The 20,894-nt window shown below is 44.1% G+C and overlaps 1 protein-coding gene across 1 annotated transcript in view; it reads left to right on the top strand.

Annotated features, from left to right (window-relative positions):
* Window positions 1–2,037: 2,037 nt before the first annotated feature.
* The window catches only part of sdccag8 (SHH signaling and ciliogenesis regulator sdccag8), a 35,668-nt gene continuing 16,811 nt past the window's right edge, over window positions 2,038–20,894 (top strand). The window contains exons 1-14 of the mRNA XM_058059289.2: window positions 2,038–2,236; window positions 2,651–2,809; window positions 3,070–3,137; window positions 3,222–3,293; window positions 3,375–3,482; window positions 4,326–4,376; window positions 4,663–4,727; window positions 4,816–5,016; window positions 5,096–5,234; window positions 5,323–5,475; window positions 5,621–5,755; window positions 6,482–6,598; window positions 6,871–7,013; window positions 20,050–20,177. Of these exons, the coding sequence (XP_057915272.2) occupies window positions 2,167–2,236; window positions 2,651–2,809; window positions 3,070–3,137; window positions 3,222–3,293; window positions 3,375–3,482; window positions 4,326–4,376; window positions 4,663–4,727; window positions 4,816–5,016; window positions 5,096–5,234; window positions 5,323–5,475; window positions 5,621–5,755; window positions 6,482–6,598; window positions 6,871–7,013; window positions 20,050–20,177 (1,609 nt within the window). The 5' untranslated portion in view covers window positions 2,038–2,166. The remainder of the gene's footprint in view (window positions 2,237–2,650; window positions 2,810–3,069; window positions 3,138–3,221; window positions 3,294–3,374; window positions 3,483–4,325; window positions 4,377–4,662; window positions 4,728–4,815; window positions 5,017–5,095; window positions 5,235–5,322; window positions 5,476–5,620; window positions 5,756–6,481; window positions 6,599–6,870; window positions 7,014–20,049; window positions 20,178–20,894) is intronic.

Below are 20,894 nucleotides of genomic sequence, written 5' to 3'. Positions count from 1 at the left end.
TCTCACCTCAAGTCAGCTGGGATAGGCTCCAGCATACTTCAGCAAACCTGGTGAATGTTGAAATATTTGAAAATTTAGGCTTTTTTATTTATATCACAAAGCTGAGATGCAGTTTTTTTTCTTGAAATATACATAACGTTTTAGCATATATATACATGATGCTTTCCAAAATATCAACGTGGCCCTGGCTTCCTTTCATGTTTCAGTATGTGTTTTAAAAATAACAGTTTGGTCCTCTTAAATCCTTCATAGAGCACTCAAATTGAAAAGTTACAGTTAAGTTACAGTGCAGTAAGGCCTGTGCCACCCAACAACAGTCATTTGTATTCATTCATATTGTAACAATTGTAATTATTCTTATCTGCACTAAAAACACCATTTTATGTTAAAATGTGTCCATTTTCAGGGCTATGTAGTGTCGATTTGATACCATGTTTATTCTGATGTCCTCGGCTTTTCAGCTCATCTACACTGAAATCTGTCTCAAAGGCTGTGTTTAAGCTGTCAGTAAAAACTGAATGAAAATGTCACATCTCGATTGCAACACAATGTCGGTAAATGAATAAACCCACCAGGTCCTGACTCACTCTTTCTTCTTTTCAAGACCTAAATGATGCAAAAATCAAAAGTACAGCTCAGGAAGTTGCCATTTGTGCAATCGGATGAGGGCGTCGCCATGGTTACCTTTGTGTGTCAGCATTTTTTTTTAAAGGCGCGTCGAAGATAACCTGGCAACGTTTGTTGATGTGTCACCTGAGTTTCCCCTTTGGGTCTTTGACATTTTTCAGCGGAAACTAAAGCAAAAGTTCATGTAACTATAAAAACGATACAGTGATGCAATGCACAGTTCGACTCTGTGCGTCACTTAAAACACATCCGCTCTGTTTCTTAAAAGAGCAACATGCTAGGGCAGGGGTCAGCAACCTTTACCATCAAAAGAGACACTTTTGCATCCTCTTCCAGTAATAACTAATCAAGTCTGGAGCAGCAAAGTATTATAGAGCTTATATGGTTTAAACTATCTTCAATTTTACATGTTACAACAATACAATTGAATTTGTAGGCCTATTTTGAAATACAGTGGAAGCTTGGTTAGCGTTCGCCCATATTTGCGTGTTTTTTTTGGTTAGTGTTAAAAATCTACACCAAAATTTTGACTTGGTTTGGGTGCATTCTTCACTTAGCGTACAAAATGGCATTGGCATTGTTCATACAATTAATGTATTCTTAAAAATACATCCTTGTTAGCATCCTATTAGCGAGCTAAACAAAATTGCAACCGGTACTCCTTGTGTCCCCCCGTCTATGACGTCATCAGCAGTGGACTCAAAAACGTGAACACAAAATACATAATTTTAAGATACTTTTACAATTGTTTTACATGCGTAAAGCAATTCAAAATTCATATAAATGACAAATGAAAGGGATAATTGAACCTTTAAGGTTACTTTTACCACCACTGAAAATATGACAAAACCGAATCCAAGTCTTCCAGATCTCCAGACTGTGAGGTCAACATGCTAACTACTAGCTGTTTGTGGATTTCAATAAAGTTTAAAAATGAGGACAGCAGTGCCAGGTCACGCACGACTGACCCCTTCAGGATACATCGGTACTGCAAGTACCCCACGCATTGCATTTGTGTATTTTGTTGACCCGATTATCAAGAATAATTATGCCATTCTTACATTAGAGACATTACACAGGCTGTAGAAAGCCAAGGTGTATAATACACGTTTCTTAAAAATTATATTATTGAGATAAAACATGTATCAAATATAGTGATTTCTATATAAGAAATATTAAAAACGTTTGGAATCATACATAAAATTGATTTAGAACACAGTATAGAAGCAGAAAATATATCAAAATGTATTTTATTGTTATCACAGTTTGACTATACTTCCCAGAATTCCGTGTGGTTTACAGTGTATGGCGTCATCTGTTGAAGGTAGCTTCGTTTTGTACCTCACGCCAAACCTTTATCGCTGACCCTAATTCCATAATAGGAAACCGCCTTTTCGGCACGAGAGAGTCTGTAAAGCTAACACACCCATAGGTTTATCGTTTTTACGCGCTGCTCTCGGTGCTTACGTGCAGCCAAGTTGGCATGTGTAATGGATTAGAATTAGCATTCCCCACACTGAATCACATTAAGTTTAATAAATGAAACCGTTCGAGTCTGACGAGGACGGAGTGGAGCAGCTGGGTGTAGTTTCCCGAACAGAACTAAGGCGTGAGTCGTTTTGTCTTTTGCTAACCAGGCTAATTAGCGCTTGCATTATTAGCCACAAGTTACAGGGAAACACACAGCAATGTTCATTTAAGGTGTGTTTTAGACAGGTGGGCGTCTTTTGTGCTTTTAATTAAACATTTAACCAGTGTAAAATGCCCGTAACGACTCCCATGGCATTGAACAAGATAAAGTAGTGTTGCTTAATCGCCACCTGTTGCTTCCTGGCTGCTCCATTAGTATCCAATACATTGGACACAACATTAGGCACACTTGCAAAGCTAAACTACCGCTATATAATCTCCATTAACTGGTCGAAGTAGTATTGGTGTAATTTATTACTGTAGTTATTATTTGCATTACACTGAAAGCTATTAAAAATAATAAATGATATAAGATACACATCTGTGTCTACAGAGCCAGTCAGTGAAAGACAGCAGCATCTCAGCAGAGAACACCCTGATATCAACAAGGAGGAAGCGGAAGAGCTCAGACATGGTGATGGCGGCCTCCAGGCATCCGTCGTGCCCGATAAGGACACGGCATCGAGGAGCCAGAAGACACAGAGCGAAGCAGGTGCCTCTGTCTAAAATATATATTTTACACATTCTGGAATATAGTAATGCAAATAGAAAGAACATTTCTTTTGGACTGAAAAAAACATAAGAAGCCAATGAAAAAGCTATCTAGATGTGACTTTAGGTATATTTTTTAACACAAAACATTACTTAAATTCTCAGTTGTAAGGGGTCAGGGCCTGAGGGACCTCCACTGTGGGCTCCACACACAGTTTACTACTTGTATCTGTGTGTGTGTGTGTGTGTGTCTGCTTACAGTTAATCAACTGAAAAGCCTCCTACTGAAGCAGGGCATGGCAATACCTGCTCCCCTCTCTCCACGCAAGGTGCACCAAACACGTCACAACTCCATATGACTCCATAAAAATCATTAATGTATCTTTTTTTTAAAACACACGTCTGACTGACAGGACTTGGTCCCAGTCACTCACAACCAGTCTGACTACATCAAACATCTGGAGGCTGAAGTTCGATTCTGCAAGGTTTGTATGTAGGTCTGCTATACGGCCGTCTTATGTGCGCACAGCTGATTTGAGTCTTTTTATCTGTGCTTCTTGTGACAGGAAGAGCAACAGGGCCTCAAGCAGAGGATTCGAGTGGTGGTGGTGGAGAATGAGAAACTGTGGTCCGAGCTTAAAGCCAAACATGCCACCCCTGTGAAGGAACACACGGTACAGTCTATCAAAATCTTATGTGGCAAATATCTATATCTAATATTTATATCCCATTTAAGTATTTATTACATTCTTTACTTTATTTGACTCCTGGTTTTGATTGAGTGACCACTTACAGTTCGGCATTGGTAAAAAAAAATTGGAGCTAGACTAGGAAACATCATCATACTAAAAATTATGCCAAAAAAGCAAACTATTGGACCTTAATCAACAAGAAGAGCATCATTTGGGAAATTTGACTGAAGCAGGGGTGTCCAACATGTGACCCAAGGGTCATTTGTGGCACGCGGCACAGAAAAATTTAACAAGATAACTAAAAACATTGGCAGCAAAAATGGAAAAATAATTTTATCAAAATGAAGTTAAAATATATGAAAAGAAAAAGGTGTAATCAATCAGAAAAAGTTTTCCTTTTTTACGAGAATAATGTCCTTATGAGGAAAAGTAACATCATTTTAGTAGCTTAAAGTATAATAAATAAAAAACAATGTGTTTAAGAAGGAATATGACAAATAAAATAAAGTTATAATTTAACAAAAAAATAGGCTGGGGTAAAAGTTATATGGGAATAGATTCAAAAAATTATGGGAATAATGTCATAATATTACAAGAAAGTTGTAGTCAGAAAATTGTCCCAATTTGATGGCAATGAACTTAAAACAAAAAATGCCATTTTAGTAGCATACAGTTGAACTGTTAAGGAAATAAACCAAATACGGTCATGGTCACCAACAGGCGGTGGAGCCCTCTGGTGGCCGACTGAACAATGCATGATTGTTGCTATAGTAATGTATCTGAACACGTCATATAACTTGATGGCCTTTATTGATTTATTTTCAGGAGAATGAGTGTGTGACAGGAGTGGAACACGCCACATGGAAACATGAGCTGGTTTGTCTCCATCCCAAATAAGTTATACTTTTGTGTGTTTTTGTCTTATTGGCCATAGCAGAGATATATATACTAGATGTATTGGAAGCAGGTGACAATTGGACCAAGGATGTAACTTGTCTAGTAATTTGGAGTGAGAAAGTAGACAGGAACGCATACAGTAGCTGGAAGTGCAACATGCATGGGTTTCACATCAACGAGTACTGGAGAGCAACCATCATCTTAAAGCATTCATGATGCTTCAAATGCAGCTATTCACTGGCTAAATATGTTTTCTGTCTGCCAGGAACAGTTGAAGGTCATGCACCATGCCCAGATTGAAACGTTGGAGGATCAGGTCATCTCCCTCAGGTCAGCCTCTCTCTTTTTACTCTTCCTTAAACCTTGAGACATGTCCTCCAGGCTAACGTGTATCATCTTCCATTGCTTCTACCACCAGGAGGGACTTGTCGCTCAGCCGGGAGGAGTGCAAGGATGTGATGGCCCATCTCAGACGCAGCGAGAAGGAAGCGGCGGATGCACAGCGAGCTAACGGTGCGCCCCGTGTAGCCGGCTTGTGTCTAAAGTGTGCGCAGCAGGAAGCAGTCTTGGCCGGGGCGCCCACCAACGCACACGTCCAGGCTCTAGATAGACTTACCAAGTAAGTGGAATAAGTACAGGACATGACAGCCTTTTAAAAAGATTTTTTATTTTTTTACCACATGCATGTTTGCTCCCAGGGAGCGCGACGAGCTGCTGGTGGCTCTGAGCGATGCGCGCTCAGCTCAGCAAGAAGTGCAGCACAGGGAGTGGTCAGCATGTCTGCAGGTCAAACACGCCGTGGAGGTGGCCGAGGAAGCCAACCTGCACAAAGCTGAGGTCAGATTATTAGCAATTCTCGACACCCAAGTCGTCCAATCGGCTGCGTGGCCGGCAAGCTGACTCTTTGTGTGTGTGGTTGTTGCAGGTGGAGGTGCAGTGCCAGCAGCTGTCCCGGGAGCTGGCTCGGCAGACAGCGCAGCGAGAGCGAGATGCACAGGCTTTGCAGCAGAGGCTGGCCGAGGCTCGAGAGGAGGGACGCAATGAGGGTCGAAGACAGAAAGAGGAGCTGGCAAATACCGTAAAAGCAACTTGTGTGCTGTTGTATACACATGAATATATAATAACTCACAGACACATTACTATTATTGTAATGATTATTACACCTGCATTTGCCATTGAGATCCAGTACATAATTATCAATATAGCACATGTGTCCTCTTTAGGTGGCCTGGTTGTCCCAGCGTGCAGCTGAGCTGGAGGGCCAGCGGGACAGACTCCACGCAGACAAGAGCTCGCTGACCAATCAGCTGGAAGATGCACAGCGCAAACTTGCGAATGTGGAAAAAGACAACACCAAGGTACAGCCCTGGGGTACCTTCATTCATAAAGCTCGCATATGCACTAAACAGGGCCGCTTTTTTGTCCTCGTCTTCCCGCCAGCAGTGACTCAGAATGACAGCGGCCGTTATATGAATGCAATCAAGGCTCTTTTACATATGGACGCCACATTCATGAGTCATTTTGTATTGACCTTCTATGGAGAAGCGGCGCCGTCGAAACAGCGTAATTTCAGTTCCGTACGCACGCTTCTACTTAAGCCACAAAATGTGTGAAGTTGTGCTTATGCCACTTTTTATAACTCTGAATATTTTTGTCCAGACGCATATTTTACATTTCTTGCGTACAGAGACTTAGTTGGAATTCCATACAAATTTTTCTCGATGAGGCCCCTGTTTTTTATTGTGATTGACTTACAGCAGCCGAATGGGCTGTCTTAATTGTAATACTCTATATGTCCACTGGATGGCAGCAAAACTATGCTCTTTGGTCTACTATGTGTGATTGTAGGCCAATTTAAAAGAAGTTCCTTTCACTTCTGTTTATTCATCAAATACAATGAACACGTCTACATTTAATTTGTCATTTACATAACAAATAATTTACAGAACATGTTATTTTTTTGGATACATAATCACTTTGTTTTAGCCTGAATCTGTGTAAGAGACGAGCTTCTAAAAGACATCTTGGACCAGAAAATGAAGACGTGAATGAGTATTTAATTGGGACCTGGTTGTCCTCTGTAGGTCTGTGTCGACGTGCAGTATCAGCTCAGCAGTGCCCGACTGAAGAAGGAGGAGGCCGAGCGAGAACTCCAAGACCTCAAGTCCAAAACCAGCAGACAGCTGGAAAAATGTACACAGGTAAAATCTGCATTTTGTCTGTGAATTAGAATTATTTTTATTTTTTTTCTCCATTTCTGACTAAATTTGAGATTTTCTGATCAAACTCGTAAAATTTAAAGTTGGGGGCGACTGTACTCATTAACAAAATTTAATTAAAAGCAAAAAAAAGCACTTTATTGTGGTACTTAAGAGGTTATTTAATTATAAACTGCTTGTTTTGATTGCCCGGATGAGCTTGTTCTGTCCTCACGTCCCCTTCTTTCCTCTCCCCATACATCTCGGTGGGACAGGAAGTGGAAAAGCTGAGCTCAGAGCTGGTTGGCTGTCGACAGCGTCTGGAGGCGGTCCAAAAGGACGGGAGCCAATGGCAGGCCGAAGCCCTGAGCCTGGCAGAACAGCTGGCAAATGCCCAGCGCCAACTGCACCTCACCAGGTAGTACCTAATCCTATTATGCATGCCAACACACTCGCAGCGCTTCCCTCTGCCCGGCCCAGCCCGAGCCCAGCTCAGCTTTGGCCAGTCCGGTCCAGTTCAGACCAGCATACCAACTGTACAACACCAGGTAGCTGCTAATCCTATTAAACAAACCACACACACATGAACACACTCGGGCACTGCTGTGCCTTGGTCCCAGGACCAACTGGACCCCACCGGGTCACCTATAATCCTGTTAGGCATGCCACAACATAATGCACACACACACACACACACATACACTCTTGCTGTTCTGTGGCACCAGGCCTATGCCCAGCACCAACAGAGCCAAACTGGTACTTGAACCTTTCTCCTGTCCCGTACACACACACACACACACACACACACACACACAGACAATGTGGCCTGAGTACCCCCCGCCGGCGTTCTCCCAACAGGCGCTACCGGCCCCCCTCTTACGTCCATCTTATGTCCTTTCTGCATCCATTCTGTCCAAGTGTCTATCCATCTTGCCTCCTCTCTAAATACCTCCCTCTGTCCCTCCTGTCATCTGCTGGCCGGTGCTGACCCCGTCCACAGCGGCCCGCGCCAGCCTACCGGTGCGCTCCGTCACCCCTGCTGCCTGCAGCCGGGATGTTTGATATGGGCACAGATGTGGCGGCGGAGCCCTGTGGTGCTTCAGTGTGTGTGTGTCTCCGCTCTGATGTGTGTTTAAGCGTGTGCCTGTCACCTGGCCAGCGCCAACACTCTGGCAACACGGCACACTGTCATTTGTGTCAAAGTGTGTATTTTCTAACCACTTGTGCAGAACCACACTTTGACACTAAGCTGGACAAGAGAAGCCACTGGCCCAACCTGTCATCCGCGCACGCGTGCGTGCACGTGTAGTTTTATCACTCCGCAGATGCACGCTTGATGTTTGACAGCTGTTAACTTGGCTGAGGATGTGGCCACGCTAATTCAATTTTTTGGTCATTAGCAGTGAAAAACCACTTCTCGTTTTTTTCCCCCCCTCCTCACCAAGGTATTTATTTTGCTACTGGCGAACTTATCTGTGTTACACCGAAACTTTGAACTTGCAACTTCACTGGCCCATCTGTCCCAAATCCTGTGAGAGACTTCACGTATCTTGTGAGACTTCAGGTTCAAATCCTATCAGAGAACTTCTAACTAATCATTGGTTGTTACCGTAGGATATACGTACTTCATTCACATGCTGATGATTATATCGATTTGCTTATGTTTATTGTCCATGCTGCTAATGTTACCACTCAAAGTGTTTCTTATTAGCGATGGGCGCAGACTCAGCTGTCAGCAATCCCTGTGATTGCTGGTGTCTTTATAAAAAGTGGTTTGTTTTGGCAGAATGGCGCAACGACAACGATATCGATCAAGCTGGTAGCGTGTTAGTAAATCACGGTCGTCCATCACACGGACAATATATCTCCTTCCTCAACGTCTGCCACTTGCACGCCCCCCAGTTTGATAACTATTGGTTTAAGACACTCTTAGGTGTATGTTTTTGCCGTTTTTGCGTTGCCACAACAGAAGGGTGGATAAGATAAACATGGATAAAAAATGTGATCACAGCACCCATTTTTAATTTTTTCCCCCTCTGTCCTGGCTAAATAAGTCAAGTGTGATGATTACCATAGAGCCGATGATGCCGCTTCACGTGACGTAGGAATGTGGCGCACACATCCTGACTGCTTAATACAATTAGACTCAACTGTTACTGTGTGGAGACTCTTATCCCAGGCACCAGGTTGTCGGAATTGTATTGTTTTTGCTTGTGTTGATAGTTAAGGACGTTGCCTCTGCAATTTTAGATTTCATAATGGTGACAGATTAATTCCATTTCCGTTATTTATATGGAAATACTTATTTATAATAATTATTTCTATACTTTCCCAATGAGGACAGTTGATTATATTCACCGGCAGTGTCAAAACCGAAGAAGCATTTTTGGATGATACAGCTCCTGTTGGAACCTCATGAGGTTGTACCTAATAAAATGGCTGTTGTGACATTTCAGGCTTCAGTAAGTCAGCAATAGCTGAACTCCTCCACCCCCACCCCCCCCCCCCCCCTCCGCATGCTGTTCTGCGCTAAGCAAACATCTCCGCGGTCCTGCTGTTCCAGCTTGGTGTCTCTTTCTGTCCATCTGCAGGCCTTCAGGGGTCACACAGAGCTGCGTGACGAGGCTGAAGAACGTCTCTGCTGTAGTTGCGGTGGTCCGCTTTGTGTGTGTGTGTGTTGTGTTGTAAGATGGTGCGTGCATCACAAGGCCTCCTGTTTGACCCAGCTTGATAGAGGAAAAGAAACTCTTTGATTCTCCCTCTGCCGCTCGCTCGCTCCCCTCTTTCATTGCGTTCGCCTCGTGGCACAAGTGATCACAGCTCTCTTTCAAACGGAGGACTTGTAATGCAAAGACCGCCGGTTTGATTTCCTCTCTGCTTTATTTTTTTGATTAATACAGGAAGTAAATTGCACTATGTGGGTGTCACATTTTTGTGCAATGAAATGTACATCAGTCGCAGAACCACATGCCTATGCAGACACACACACACACACACACACACACACAAACACACACAGATATACGCACACAACCGGGGGATCCCATGGCGGCTGGTGAGCTGCTCTGCTTTCCAGGATTGGATCATCAGCCAGCTGTGAGTTGGACAGCCCAGGATCTGTCCTAATCCCCGTCACTCTGTTCACATCCACACACACACCAGCCCAGCACAGGGCTTTACTAAGTTTGTATAGTTTGTTTGCACCCCCACCCGTCTTCTGTTCTCTTCATCTTCATCCCACCACTGTTCTTTCTCTATCTTCTTTTTCCTCCGCTTCCTCCTGTATTGAAATCAGAGCTCTCCCAAAGGCCGACTAGTGTGAAAAGTGGCCCTGAACTCCAGCCAGGCACGCGTGTGTGCTTGCATGACTAGAATGTGTCCGCCTGATCTGTTTTTGGACACAAGTCCAGTGTCTGCAAAGCCCCCCTCCTCCCCAGTGTCCATCTCCATGAAATCAGGAATCTGTAATCATTAGGATGTTTGCTTTGTGATGTAATGACACCAGGAAAGTTTACTTGATGTCACCTTAAACATGGACAAAGAAGCACTCTTGTATTAAAACCATTTCATTCTTTCACAATTGCAATGCAAATGTATTAAAATGTAAAGGGGACCTATTATGCGTTTTCCACTTTTGTTGTTACAATATTGTATTCTCGTCTTAAACGATGCCAAAGCATCAAATAATGAGGTTTGCTTATTTGAAACTGAGGCCTTAAAGTTTTGGAAGCCTCTCTAAGCTCGGTTTAGAGTTTTCTCTAACACTGAGTTCTACTGACATCAGTGCGATCCGGACTTCCTGGACTTATGGGATGTAGTTTAAACAGGGTTGGAAGCAGAAGGAGGTGCAGAACCTGGAAGATCTAGAAAGCTTTCTGTGCGGGTTATTGTCTGTAGCTGCTCTATAGGAGTCCGCAATTCAATACAAAAGCACCGAAAATGATGTGATGCTGATGTGCAAGTTCTGAGTGAAATAAGGACTTGTGGCACATTTATTCTTGCATCGAGTGGTTAGCGTGCAGGCCTCACAGCTAGGAGACCCGAGTTCAATTCCACCCTCGGCCATCTCCGTGTGGAGTTTGCATGTTCTCCCCGTGCATGCGTGGGTTTTCTCCGGGTACTGCGGTTTACTCCCGCATTCCAAAAACATGCTAGGTTAATTGGTGACTCCAAATTGTCCATAGGTATGAATATGAGTGTGAATGGTTGTTTGTCTATATGTGCCCTGTGATTGGCTGGCCACCAGTCCCCGCCTCTCGCCCGAAGACAGCCCGCGACCCTCATGAGGATAAGCGGTAGAAAATGAATGAATGAATGAATACTACCAAATGCAGCAGTTCTGATAAAACTGCTTCTGCACAATCTCCATTTATTTTATTGTTTTGTCCCTTACCCACTGACTCTAGAGTGCATCATTTTGGGATGCAAGGGTGGTAGGAAGAGAAGTACAGCGAATCCCTATGATTTCCACGACCTTGAGCTCAAAGCGAGAAGGCAGGCTGAGGAAGTGTGCGCGTGGACGAAAGTTTTCCTCCAAGTCCATTAAACACGTTACGCTGCTGCTGCTGCTGCTCCTCCGCCCTTGGCCGCCCTGTCGCATCGCCCTGGCTGCGAGGTTTGGGTAGGCGGAGAAAAGAGCGGCGCGGGTGTGCGAGTGAGGGCGGAGAAGTGTAAATGAGGAAGGTGAGGCAGCAGATGCCACGTCCCCGCCAGAGGCTTGCTCGGAGCGGCCAGCGAAATCTGGGCCCCGACAAAACGGCTGCAAAGCAAACTCAGCAGGAGGCTCTTGTCCAATCACGGCCCGGAATAATAGGGCTGAGGAGGGGAGGCAGGGGCCCGCATTGAACCTGGGAACTCTCGCAGCGATTGTGCACAAAGTGTTGTTGCTCCAACCTGATGGGGTGTAGCTCCGTTTCCCCTCAGGAGGTATTGTGTGTGTAAGACTGCAATCATATAGTTTAGTCTAGCTTAAAATGTATATTTAGGCCATTTAAATACAGATTTACATAAAAAAATAACAAGGTCTGTCAATTGTTTGTAGTTTGAGTGTGCAGCAATGTGTGTGTGTGTGTGTTTTCATGCCTTTGTGTGAATGTTAAGTGTTGATACCTTTGGGCGACACCTGTGTCTGCGGTTTGATGTGTGTGTCTCTGTGTGACAGCAGCCGTGCCGTGCCAGGTGAAGGCCTGTGTTTGTGTGTGCGTGCGTGCGCGTGCCCGTCTGGTCGGCAGCCATGTTGTTGGGTAGCAGATGGCACCGTGGTTGGCAGGGGAGGGGCTGCTTAGCACAACTAATCAGACAGTTACGGATAGGGCAGCTGGGAGGGCTCACGGCCAGCCCTGTGTGTGTGTGTGTGTGTGTGTGTGTTTGCGTGCACGCGTGTGTGTGTGTGTATATACGTGTGTACTGTGATGTTGACAGTGGTGGGCCCGTTGGCCTTGTGACGACACCTCGCCGTGCTCCTCTTGCTTCTTGCCCTCGAGTCTTCACCTCTCTCTTCCTATCATTGTCTTAAACCGTACACCCACGTTTGATCATTAGTGAAAGGTGAAGAAGAATATTCTTTTGGAGTAACCATGAGGTAAGAGGAAGATCAACGAGCATCCTATTACAGATTTTTGACCTTACTTTTCAGCGCCTTAGAGGTCCCACAATAGTGTATTAGAAGTGTGTTTTGATGTTGGAATTTAGACAGTTCAAGACAGTAGTAGACAGGAGAATGTCATTTTGCGTGTCTGTAGCTTTAATGTTAATGAGCTGTTTTTCTCCATGCTAACTAATGCTAGGTTAGCCTATTCGCTGAAGGGAAAAACAAGATTATCGAATGGAATTTAACTGACTGACTTATAGTTGGCTTGGTTGGTCTTGGTTTTAAGCCTCCCCCCGCCCCCAAAAGCTGTCCTTCATGAAGTGGTGGGCAAAAACTCAGGCCAGGTTCAGAGACTGTTTCATGTCCACGAGGAAGGTTTTCACGTCATGGAACTTCAAAGGTTTCTCCCAGTTAATGCTCTTAAACAGGTTCTAGGGACAGAACGCCATTAAAAGTAGCGGACCTTTAATTGACACAGCAGTAGAACATGTGCACCGTACCGTGCTTATTAAACAGAGCCACTAATCTGTGGGTCCTTTTTTAGTGCTAGGCGGAGAATATATAGAATAGGCTGATCTCTGACTGGGAGACCTCAGGCAAGACTGAGGCAAATCTGTCAGCTACAACTGTTCTCAGAGGAGCCAAGTGTGCCCCAGGACAATGGCCTACATAGAAGCACTTCTGCTGCACGGCCCAGAAGGACCGACAGTAAACCGGCCCTCGGCCCTCCATTCGCCATCCATCCGTCCGCTACCTCGTCTTGCCTCCCATAGTGCGTGTCCTTGAAAAGTTAGTTTTTTAGAGGATTCTTTCTGTGTTAGTTGTGGTTTGTCTCTTACCTTGTCACCGGCCTGGATGGTTCCGTGCGGGGGGAAAACTCCAAGCAGTTCTGCTCTGATTGGACTGAGCAGAACCACAAAGTTGGAAAGACAAGAACGAGGTCAGGGGTGGTGCTGATGGTAGGAGGATTTACTTCAATACTTGGTGTCACCATGATGGATGCACTCATGTCAAATTTGATTTAATGTTTGTATCATTGACGTTTTGTTAAGTTTCTATGTCTTGTAGCAAAACCCGAATGGGTGCCCCAGCTTGGTGTCACCCAACAGAGAGCACATTACATTCTAGTTTGCTGCAGGAGCAAGAATAGATAGTAAAATGGAACAAAATTTGGTGTGGAACTTTAGAAGTACAACATTAAATGCCAACTTTGGAGCTGCCAATCGCAGAAGTGTTCTTGTTCTTAGTCGGTACAGATTGGTGTGCTATGGGCATTGTTTTGGAGTGCGCCTGTTACCCATCGGTAGTGGTGTGAGGCGTTGTCACTACACAAGGGAAATAGTTCTTCGTGTTAGCTGCTACAATAACTATATCTGTCTAGCTTGGTTTATATACACCTCAGTCTTGTAAATAGAATATTGTTGCCATTCTTACACAAATTGAACTGAACAGTCACCTGAAAACCGAGGTACGTACTGAACTGCGATTATGGCATACCTTTAAACCTCAATAAGCATATACGTATTGACATGCTTGCGTCGGAGCTCTTGTGCTGTCCCGCCCGATGTGTTTGCGGGCCCCCACTGACCTTGCTGGAATTAAGCGATTGGGTGGGCTCGCATGCACGATACAGGAGCCTTTAGGGCTCCTTGATGAATAAAAGAGGCTCGGGCCGCCGCCTGTAAACAAAGTTGACTTGCCGACAGATGGATTGAATGACAGAGCACCAACCCGAGCCAGGAAACGGGGCCTGGCAGCGCCGCGCCGCACAGCGATGGAAGGAAGGAGGGAGGGAGGAAGGGAAGGATAAAGGGAGGGAGGGAGGGAGGCGGGTGAGGAGGTGGCCAACAGGAGAGGAGGTGTGAACAGGTGCATGGCCGCTGAAGGAAGAACCAGCAGATGGAGAGAGACACAGCCAGTTTAGTTACAGGAAAAAAAAATGGTGGGAGGGAGCGATGGAGAGGAGCGGGGAGGGATGGAAAGAGCAGAGGAGGATGGAAAAGAACAACAGACAGACGGACAGATGAATGGTGTGTGTGTGTGTGTGTGTGTGCGCGAGCTACATCAGGCCCGCCTCTGTGTGTCATATGTTTGTTTCATGGATTTGAGCGGCGTGACCTCCAGGCATGCTGAAAAAACAAGCGTCGCACAAAACAATTTGTCACACGCGGCGTCAATAAATGATGTTCAATATGTCTTTTTATTTTATTCTCTCTGCAACATTGTCTTTTCATGTTGCTGGCAGACAGCAGTGAGTGTTTGCAGCTCGCCCTGCCGTGCTGTTGAATATTAATGCCGTCTAATTTGATGCTGTCGATCATAAATAGCTGCTGGAGTAGTCGGCTTCGAATGAATCATCGCCTGTCATCAGTTGGATTAAGGAAATAGCAGATATTGTGTGCAGTTATAGTACAGTACATTATTGTAAATGATATTTTTGGGACCAAGTTGTTTAATGTAGTAATAGTTTAATTGAACTTTCTCTTTTTTTGGGTGCAATGGGAGCACATTTGTGTAAACAACCTGTCTAAGTTGACCTGATGAGCTGGTCGCCTGGGCTTTGTTTCAATTCCCCAGCACTTCAACACTTTCATTTGGCATTTTGAGTGGCGAAGTGGGCTCGCAATGAGAACTACGGCTACTGTACTCTCAACATGGTGAGTGTGAAGGGTTGGAGGCTAACCACCTTCAGTGATGGGCCCGTCTTGGCTCTGTATATGGCGGACTTTAAACTCAAAAAGCGCAATCTGACGTGACGTCACGTGGTCACGTGAGAATGAAACCTCCAGTTTAAAGTCAAATTGTTTGTTTGATTTCATTTTGTCCAGGGGGACTGTCCTATGCTTTAAAGCAAAGTAGAAAAATCTGACCAATTTAAAAATGCACTTTAAAAGAATGACACAGTCATTTCACTTTTTTCAGTGTAGCTGAAGGGGTGGGCCTAACTTGACTGGTTGCAATTTAAAAGGAGAGAAGAACAGGAAGCGGATTAATATTGCAAAAAACTAAGGCAGCGTCATCCCTCGTTTGGTTCCAGAACTGACTATGAAGGTGAAAGTAGAATATTTTTGTAGTTATGCCACTAAAAAAAAACTGTTTATAATCTTTTAAATATGTTATTTAAAAAAAAAAAACATTATTAGAGCCCCCGTATACATGAAATAATACCATATTAGCCACCTTTGCCTCATTTAGGAGCTATAATCAGAATAAATAAGCCATTTAACACATAAATAGTTACCTTGAGAAGGCACTTTTCAGTCATAAGAACAACATGGTGTGCCTGAACTGGTTCAGTTTTTACTCTACATACACTTCAGTATGTGTACTACAGTTTTATACTTCGCTCCTGAGGGTGCAAATGTGTGGATAAATGTACCGCTGTCCCAAATCCATTACAGTCATCACACAGCACATCGCCGTTCAAATTCCAACTCAACTGTTGACCCCTGACTTCACATCTCTACTATTTTAAAAAAAAACATATTTGTTTGTTGTTGCATTGTTAACTTTATCATTATTGAGTGCATGCTTTTGCTAAAGCAGACCTGTGATTATTTTGGCAAAGGACAAAAGGTCTTTTCTTTCATCGCTCCTTTTGCACGCATTTCAGTTTTGAACAAATTTAGTAAAGTCCCAAGTGTTATGATGTGGACAAATGGGACACTTATTTTGAAGGTAGTTCATCAATGCTTTGACCTTCTTTGCAAAAATGGTTCAAGTGTCAAACTGACTTACTCCTTGGAATGAATGAATCTTTTCTTTTTGGTGCATATTGCATTAGTATAAACACGTTTTTGTGTGTGTGTGTGTGTGTGTAGGAGAATATTGGTATCGTGCTTCTGAGTCATTGGACAGTCTTGTATGAGCGACTGTCTCCTCTAGGTGGACCATCTGACACCAATTTGTGCTCGTCCTCTAATAAAGCAGCATTTGGCGCTGCTGGCGCGGGATGTGGGCCGCACCGCAGGGCGCTGCAAACTCTGGGCCGGGATGGGCCGCCCCACCCCGAATCTAATGGCCGACAGCTTGAAAAGTGCCCACTTAGGCTGGTCCTGCCCGCTCTCTCTTTACCCGGCAGCCACTGCACCTGGCCGCAGACCCAGAAACATCCCAGCTTTGGCCTTTGGCCGGCTTGCTACCCGCCACTTGTCCCAAGCTGTGTATGTGTGTGTGTGTGTGTGTGTGTGTGTGTCTCTGCATCAGGGCTTGCCACTGAGCCCGATCACCAGCCAGATTATGGAGCAGTCATTCCTTTCCAGCCCGCAAACTAGAGCCTCGCTGATGCTTCTGATGCTAATGACTGCTGGACCTGCTGCTTGGATTTAATGAAATCTAACAAATGAAGAAGGTCCCTTTTGATCAAGAAGACCCATGTCCTTGCCTGACCTCCATCAGTGGTCCAAAACAATCATCTGGCATGCTGGGACATTTTCTTCCCACGGGAAGTAATAGGAATACTCACATTGTAATGTTCTTGACAAAGGAAATGAAAAATTTTGTTAGAGGTCACACACTTTTTTTTTTAACCAATTTTAAATCAGAGGCCTCGCTTGACGTTGTGGGAAGTAATAGTGGACGTGTGTTGTCCAAAAGATGCTGGAACTTGCTTTAAAAAAGCTTTTTGTCAGCCCTACAGTGAACACTGCATTTTGTGTGCCTGTAACTTTAATGAGCTGCGTTTTATCCATGCCCTTTTCCTGATAAAGTGTGCATTTTCTCCATTTTTACACTGTTAGATAATACTGTTAAGATTTGGTGTAGTAGCTCAGTCTAATAGCTTCCCATACAGCCCTTTACAACACACAGTACAATGATAGTTGCACAACACTTGCATATGACTGATATAAAAATACTAGGGTAAGAGGCAGATGCACAATAGATGCATTGCTGTCATTCACTTTTTGTAAAGGGGCTCTGCACTTTCTAAAGGCTTTATATCAATAACGTAACATTAACGAGCGGGACAGGACGACAAAAACGTTAGCTATGTGAGCTACAGTGGGACAGATTACAATTCGCTGAAGAAAAAAACATCTAACTTAGAGCTCACATATCTGTCTGACTGACGGCTAGCTGGTGGAGCACCTAGCTGTATTTGTGTAGCCTTTTTTGTAGCTCTTTTTTTCCCTTCACAAAATGGCAGGCGTATACACGGGACGGGCTCGTCTCGCGAGGGGCACATCAGAGGTGATAGTCCTCCCTCATTTATCGTGATGAATTAGTTCCAGGCCCAACCGCAATAAGCAAATTTCCAGGATCAAATTTAATAAATGTAATATTTGTGTAGTCAAAGCATAGAAAGCTTTTTTTTTTAATGACTTTCTCATTTGGATTTGTATCATTATTATAACCCTGAAGACATGAAACAATACGACAGTCACTTCTACACTCTTATTTACAACACATTGCTCAACTGTAATGCACAGGCTGCAGGAACACAAGAGACAGCCACAGCTTTAAACATAGCATGCTAGCAAGCTAACTAGTTTGCCTCCAATGTATGTACACTAAACTTAAAAGTTTTCAAAGGGATTGGGACAGAAGGACAAAGAAAGAAGCCAAAAATGTACCACTTCCACATGGAATGGGAGGATAACTTCTTTTCAGTATGTTGTCCTGGACATGCAGCATGAATGGAATATGAATCCTCAATGTACTGATGCCTAGTGACCAGAATACTACATAGAACTGCACAAATAATACTTCATAGTTAACCACGAAACAGCAGTCATGTATTTATTCATTTTCGAAAAACTGCGCTAGAGCGAGGGAGGGGTTCCAAAATATATTATCTATATTATTGGCAATTATTTCCACGTACCTGTAGGGGTACGCGTACCCCTGGTTGGGAATCCCTGCTGTACAGTATGCACTGAAACACTTGGTTGTGATTGTGCAACTTTTGAAAAGGGTTTTAAAAGTTGTTAAAGTTCCGTTCCAGCATGTTCCCAAGAGGTGACGCTCTGTTTCGTTGCTTTTCTCGTCTTCCACCACCACCGCTCTGTTGCTGACTGCTGGAACTTTCTGGCATTGTGTCCGATGCTAATTGGTGGGTAAACAGGTCTGGTGCGAAGGCCCCATCCTCCTCCTCCTCTTCAATCGCACACACACACACACACACACACACACACACACACACACACAGAGTCGGACAGACGCACAAAAGTACACACGCCCCCCTGGAACCTCTTGCAGGACCAAATGGCTGGCAATGCCTGGTCGCCATCTCCCGCTGAGCCCTGGTGTGCGCTTTGGTGGCTCAGGCTGCTGTTCAAGCCCAGCGGGTGTTCCTTCGCTCGCACGCGCACACCCACTCACACGCATACACACGCACACACACACACACACACACAGTATCCTTGTGTCCCCTGCACGGCATCGCCACCCGCTTTCACACCCCAGACAGCAGGACAGCAGGAGAACGAACACACACACACACAGGATGGAACAGACAGACGCGGTCACTTTGGAGATGCAGGCCAAGCGCTGCAGGGGAGAAAAGTTTTCACTTAAACTGGAGAATTCTCTCTTCATTAGCGCCTTTTGGACTTCAGGAAGAGTTGTGTTTATTTGGTAGCTCATCCCCCCCCCCCCCCCCCTCACTCCCTCTCTCACTGTCTTTGTAGTTTTTCCCTTTCTTTTGGTCTTTGTGCGTGCGTCTGTTTTTGGGATGCGGCTGGACTTAGTTGAGTTGGAAAGTTTGGTTCAAACAGTCAGACGACAGGCGGGGGGGATTTGCACTTTTGTTCCGTTCCTACCTGCTCTGTTTTGAAAGCCGTACAAGTGGAAGGCGGAATTAAAAGTGATGCGTTAGGCGTGTTAGTGGAGCATAGGTTTGGTGTGTATGCAAGGATGATTTCATTGAAAGAATTATTGCTGAAGCCCTTAACTCGATTCAACATTTCTGTCCTCTAGTGGGGGCATGACAGGAAAAAAAAACACTCCAAACCAATCATTGCCCTAACTTTTTAAAATCTTAGGAGCGCAAGCAGAAAATGTAGGAGCACACACTGAAATTGTCTTAACTCGATGGATTAACTCAAAATGGGCCGTATTCTGTGCTTCCATTGCTGGCGGCAGTCCTGGGGGCAAGCCACAAACCCGATGGTGGACACCACAAGTCTGGGCTGCCGTCAAGCTGAGAGAGGAGTGGGCAAGACCCCCACAAAACAGAAATTATTCATTTAAAAACTTGACTAGTGAGGGAACGATAATTGAACTGGAGACAATGGAGGACTGTATATAGGGAAAATTCCCAGGTAAACTTATCTCATGGCATTATTAATCAGGGTCGGGTCTAGAACCACTCTTCTCATACATAAAAAAAAAACCCCAATAAAACAAGCACCTTGGCGTTGGAGGCAAGGAAAAACTACAAAACCTTGCTTCAAAGAGAAATCAGATTCAAAAGATATTTTGTAAATAAATAATTATTCTATTTTATGTATGATAGAACCTTAATTGGCGTCATTATTTTGCTCCAGAAGGTCCGACTCCAACCGAAACTGACGTTTTTTCCTATAAGAAATAATCTAAAGTTCTAAAATTTCTAAAAGTTTTGTGAGAGCCAAAAAAATGTTTTTAGTTTTACATGCAGAGTGATTGGAAAATGCATGCATGCACAACTGTATATCTATAAAAATATTATTCACCTGCATGTAGGACCACAAGGACTAAGGCATTGGGACATGATGAATATTACGCTAGAGAAAGTAAAAACAGGGCCGTCAATGTCATCATTGTTGTCATCAATAAGATGAAGAATGAAATTGTCCTTGCTACAAGATTAGCCAAGTAGCGCACATCTACCACTTTATCATCAACGTCCTAAGTGGCCTTTTTTTGTGTCGTTCTCCTTCAGAGAGGAAAAAGAGACTGCAGAAAAAGCACAGGAGGAGAAAATGTCACGTGCGGCCCGAGCGTGGCGGGACAGGGAGAGCGAACTGGCGGCTCTGCTGAAGCAAACGGAGATGCAACACCTGCAGAGAGGTCAGTGACCTCCAACAGCTTGGACTAGAGAAACATACTCATGTTTTATAGGGCCTCGGTGCGGGACAGAGGATCTGATAATGTTAAAAAGGAAAACTTCTAGTCAAAGATCCTCTATATGACAGGGAATGTGCTGCTGTTTTTTAAGACCTACTGCAAAAAATGTGAGTCAAAGATCCTTAACACAGACTGTTTTTAAGAACATACTACAAAACCGCTAGCCAAAGATCCTCTAATGACAGAAGTGATCTGCTGTTTTTAGGAACAGACTACAAAATGTGCTACTCAGGAGCAGTCCGCTGTTTTTAAGGACCTACTACTTTAGATAAATAGTACAAAGGACCGAATGAAAAAAAACAAAACAAAAAACGGTAGTAAAAGATCCTTAACACAGACTGGTTTTAAGAATCTACTACACAACCGCTAGCCAAAAATCCTCTAATGACAGAAGTGATCTGCTGCTTTTAGGAACCGATTACAAAACGTGCTAGTCAGGAGCAGTCCGCTGTTTTTAAGGACCTACTACTCTAGATAAATAGTACTAAGGATCGAATGCAAAAAAAAAAAACGGTAGTAAAAGATCCTTAACACAGACTGTTTTTAAGAATCTACTACAAAACCGCTAGCCAAAGATCCTCTAATGACAGAAGTGATCTGCTGCTTTTAGGAACCGACTACAAAACGTGCTAGTCAGGAGCAGTCCGCTGTTTTTAAGGA

The sequence above is a fragment of the Doryrhamphus excisus genome, linkage group LG20 (assembly GCF_037039965.1).
Source record: "Doryrhamphus excisus strain RoL-2023G ecotype Guam linkage group LG20, RoL_Dexc_Guam_v1.1, whole genome shotgun sequence".
In the NCBI taxonomy this organism is placed as follows: Eukaryota; Metazoa; Chordata; class Actinopteri; order Syngnathiformes; family Syngnathidae; genus Doryrhamphus; species Doryrhamphus excisus.
This window is presented reverse-complemented; position numbering and strand designations above follow the sequence as displayed.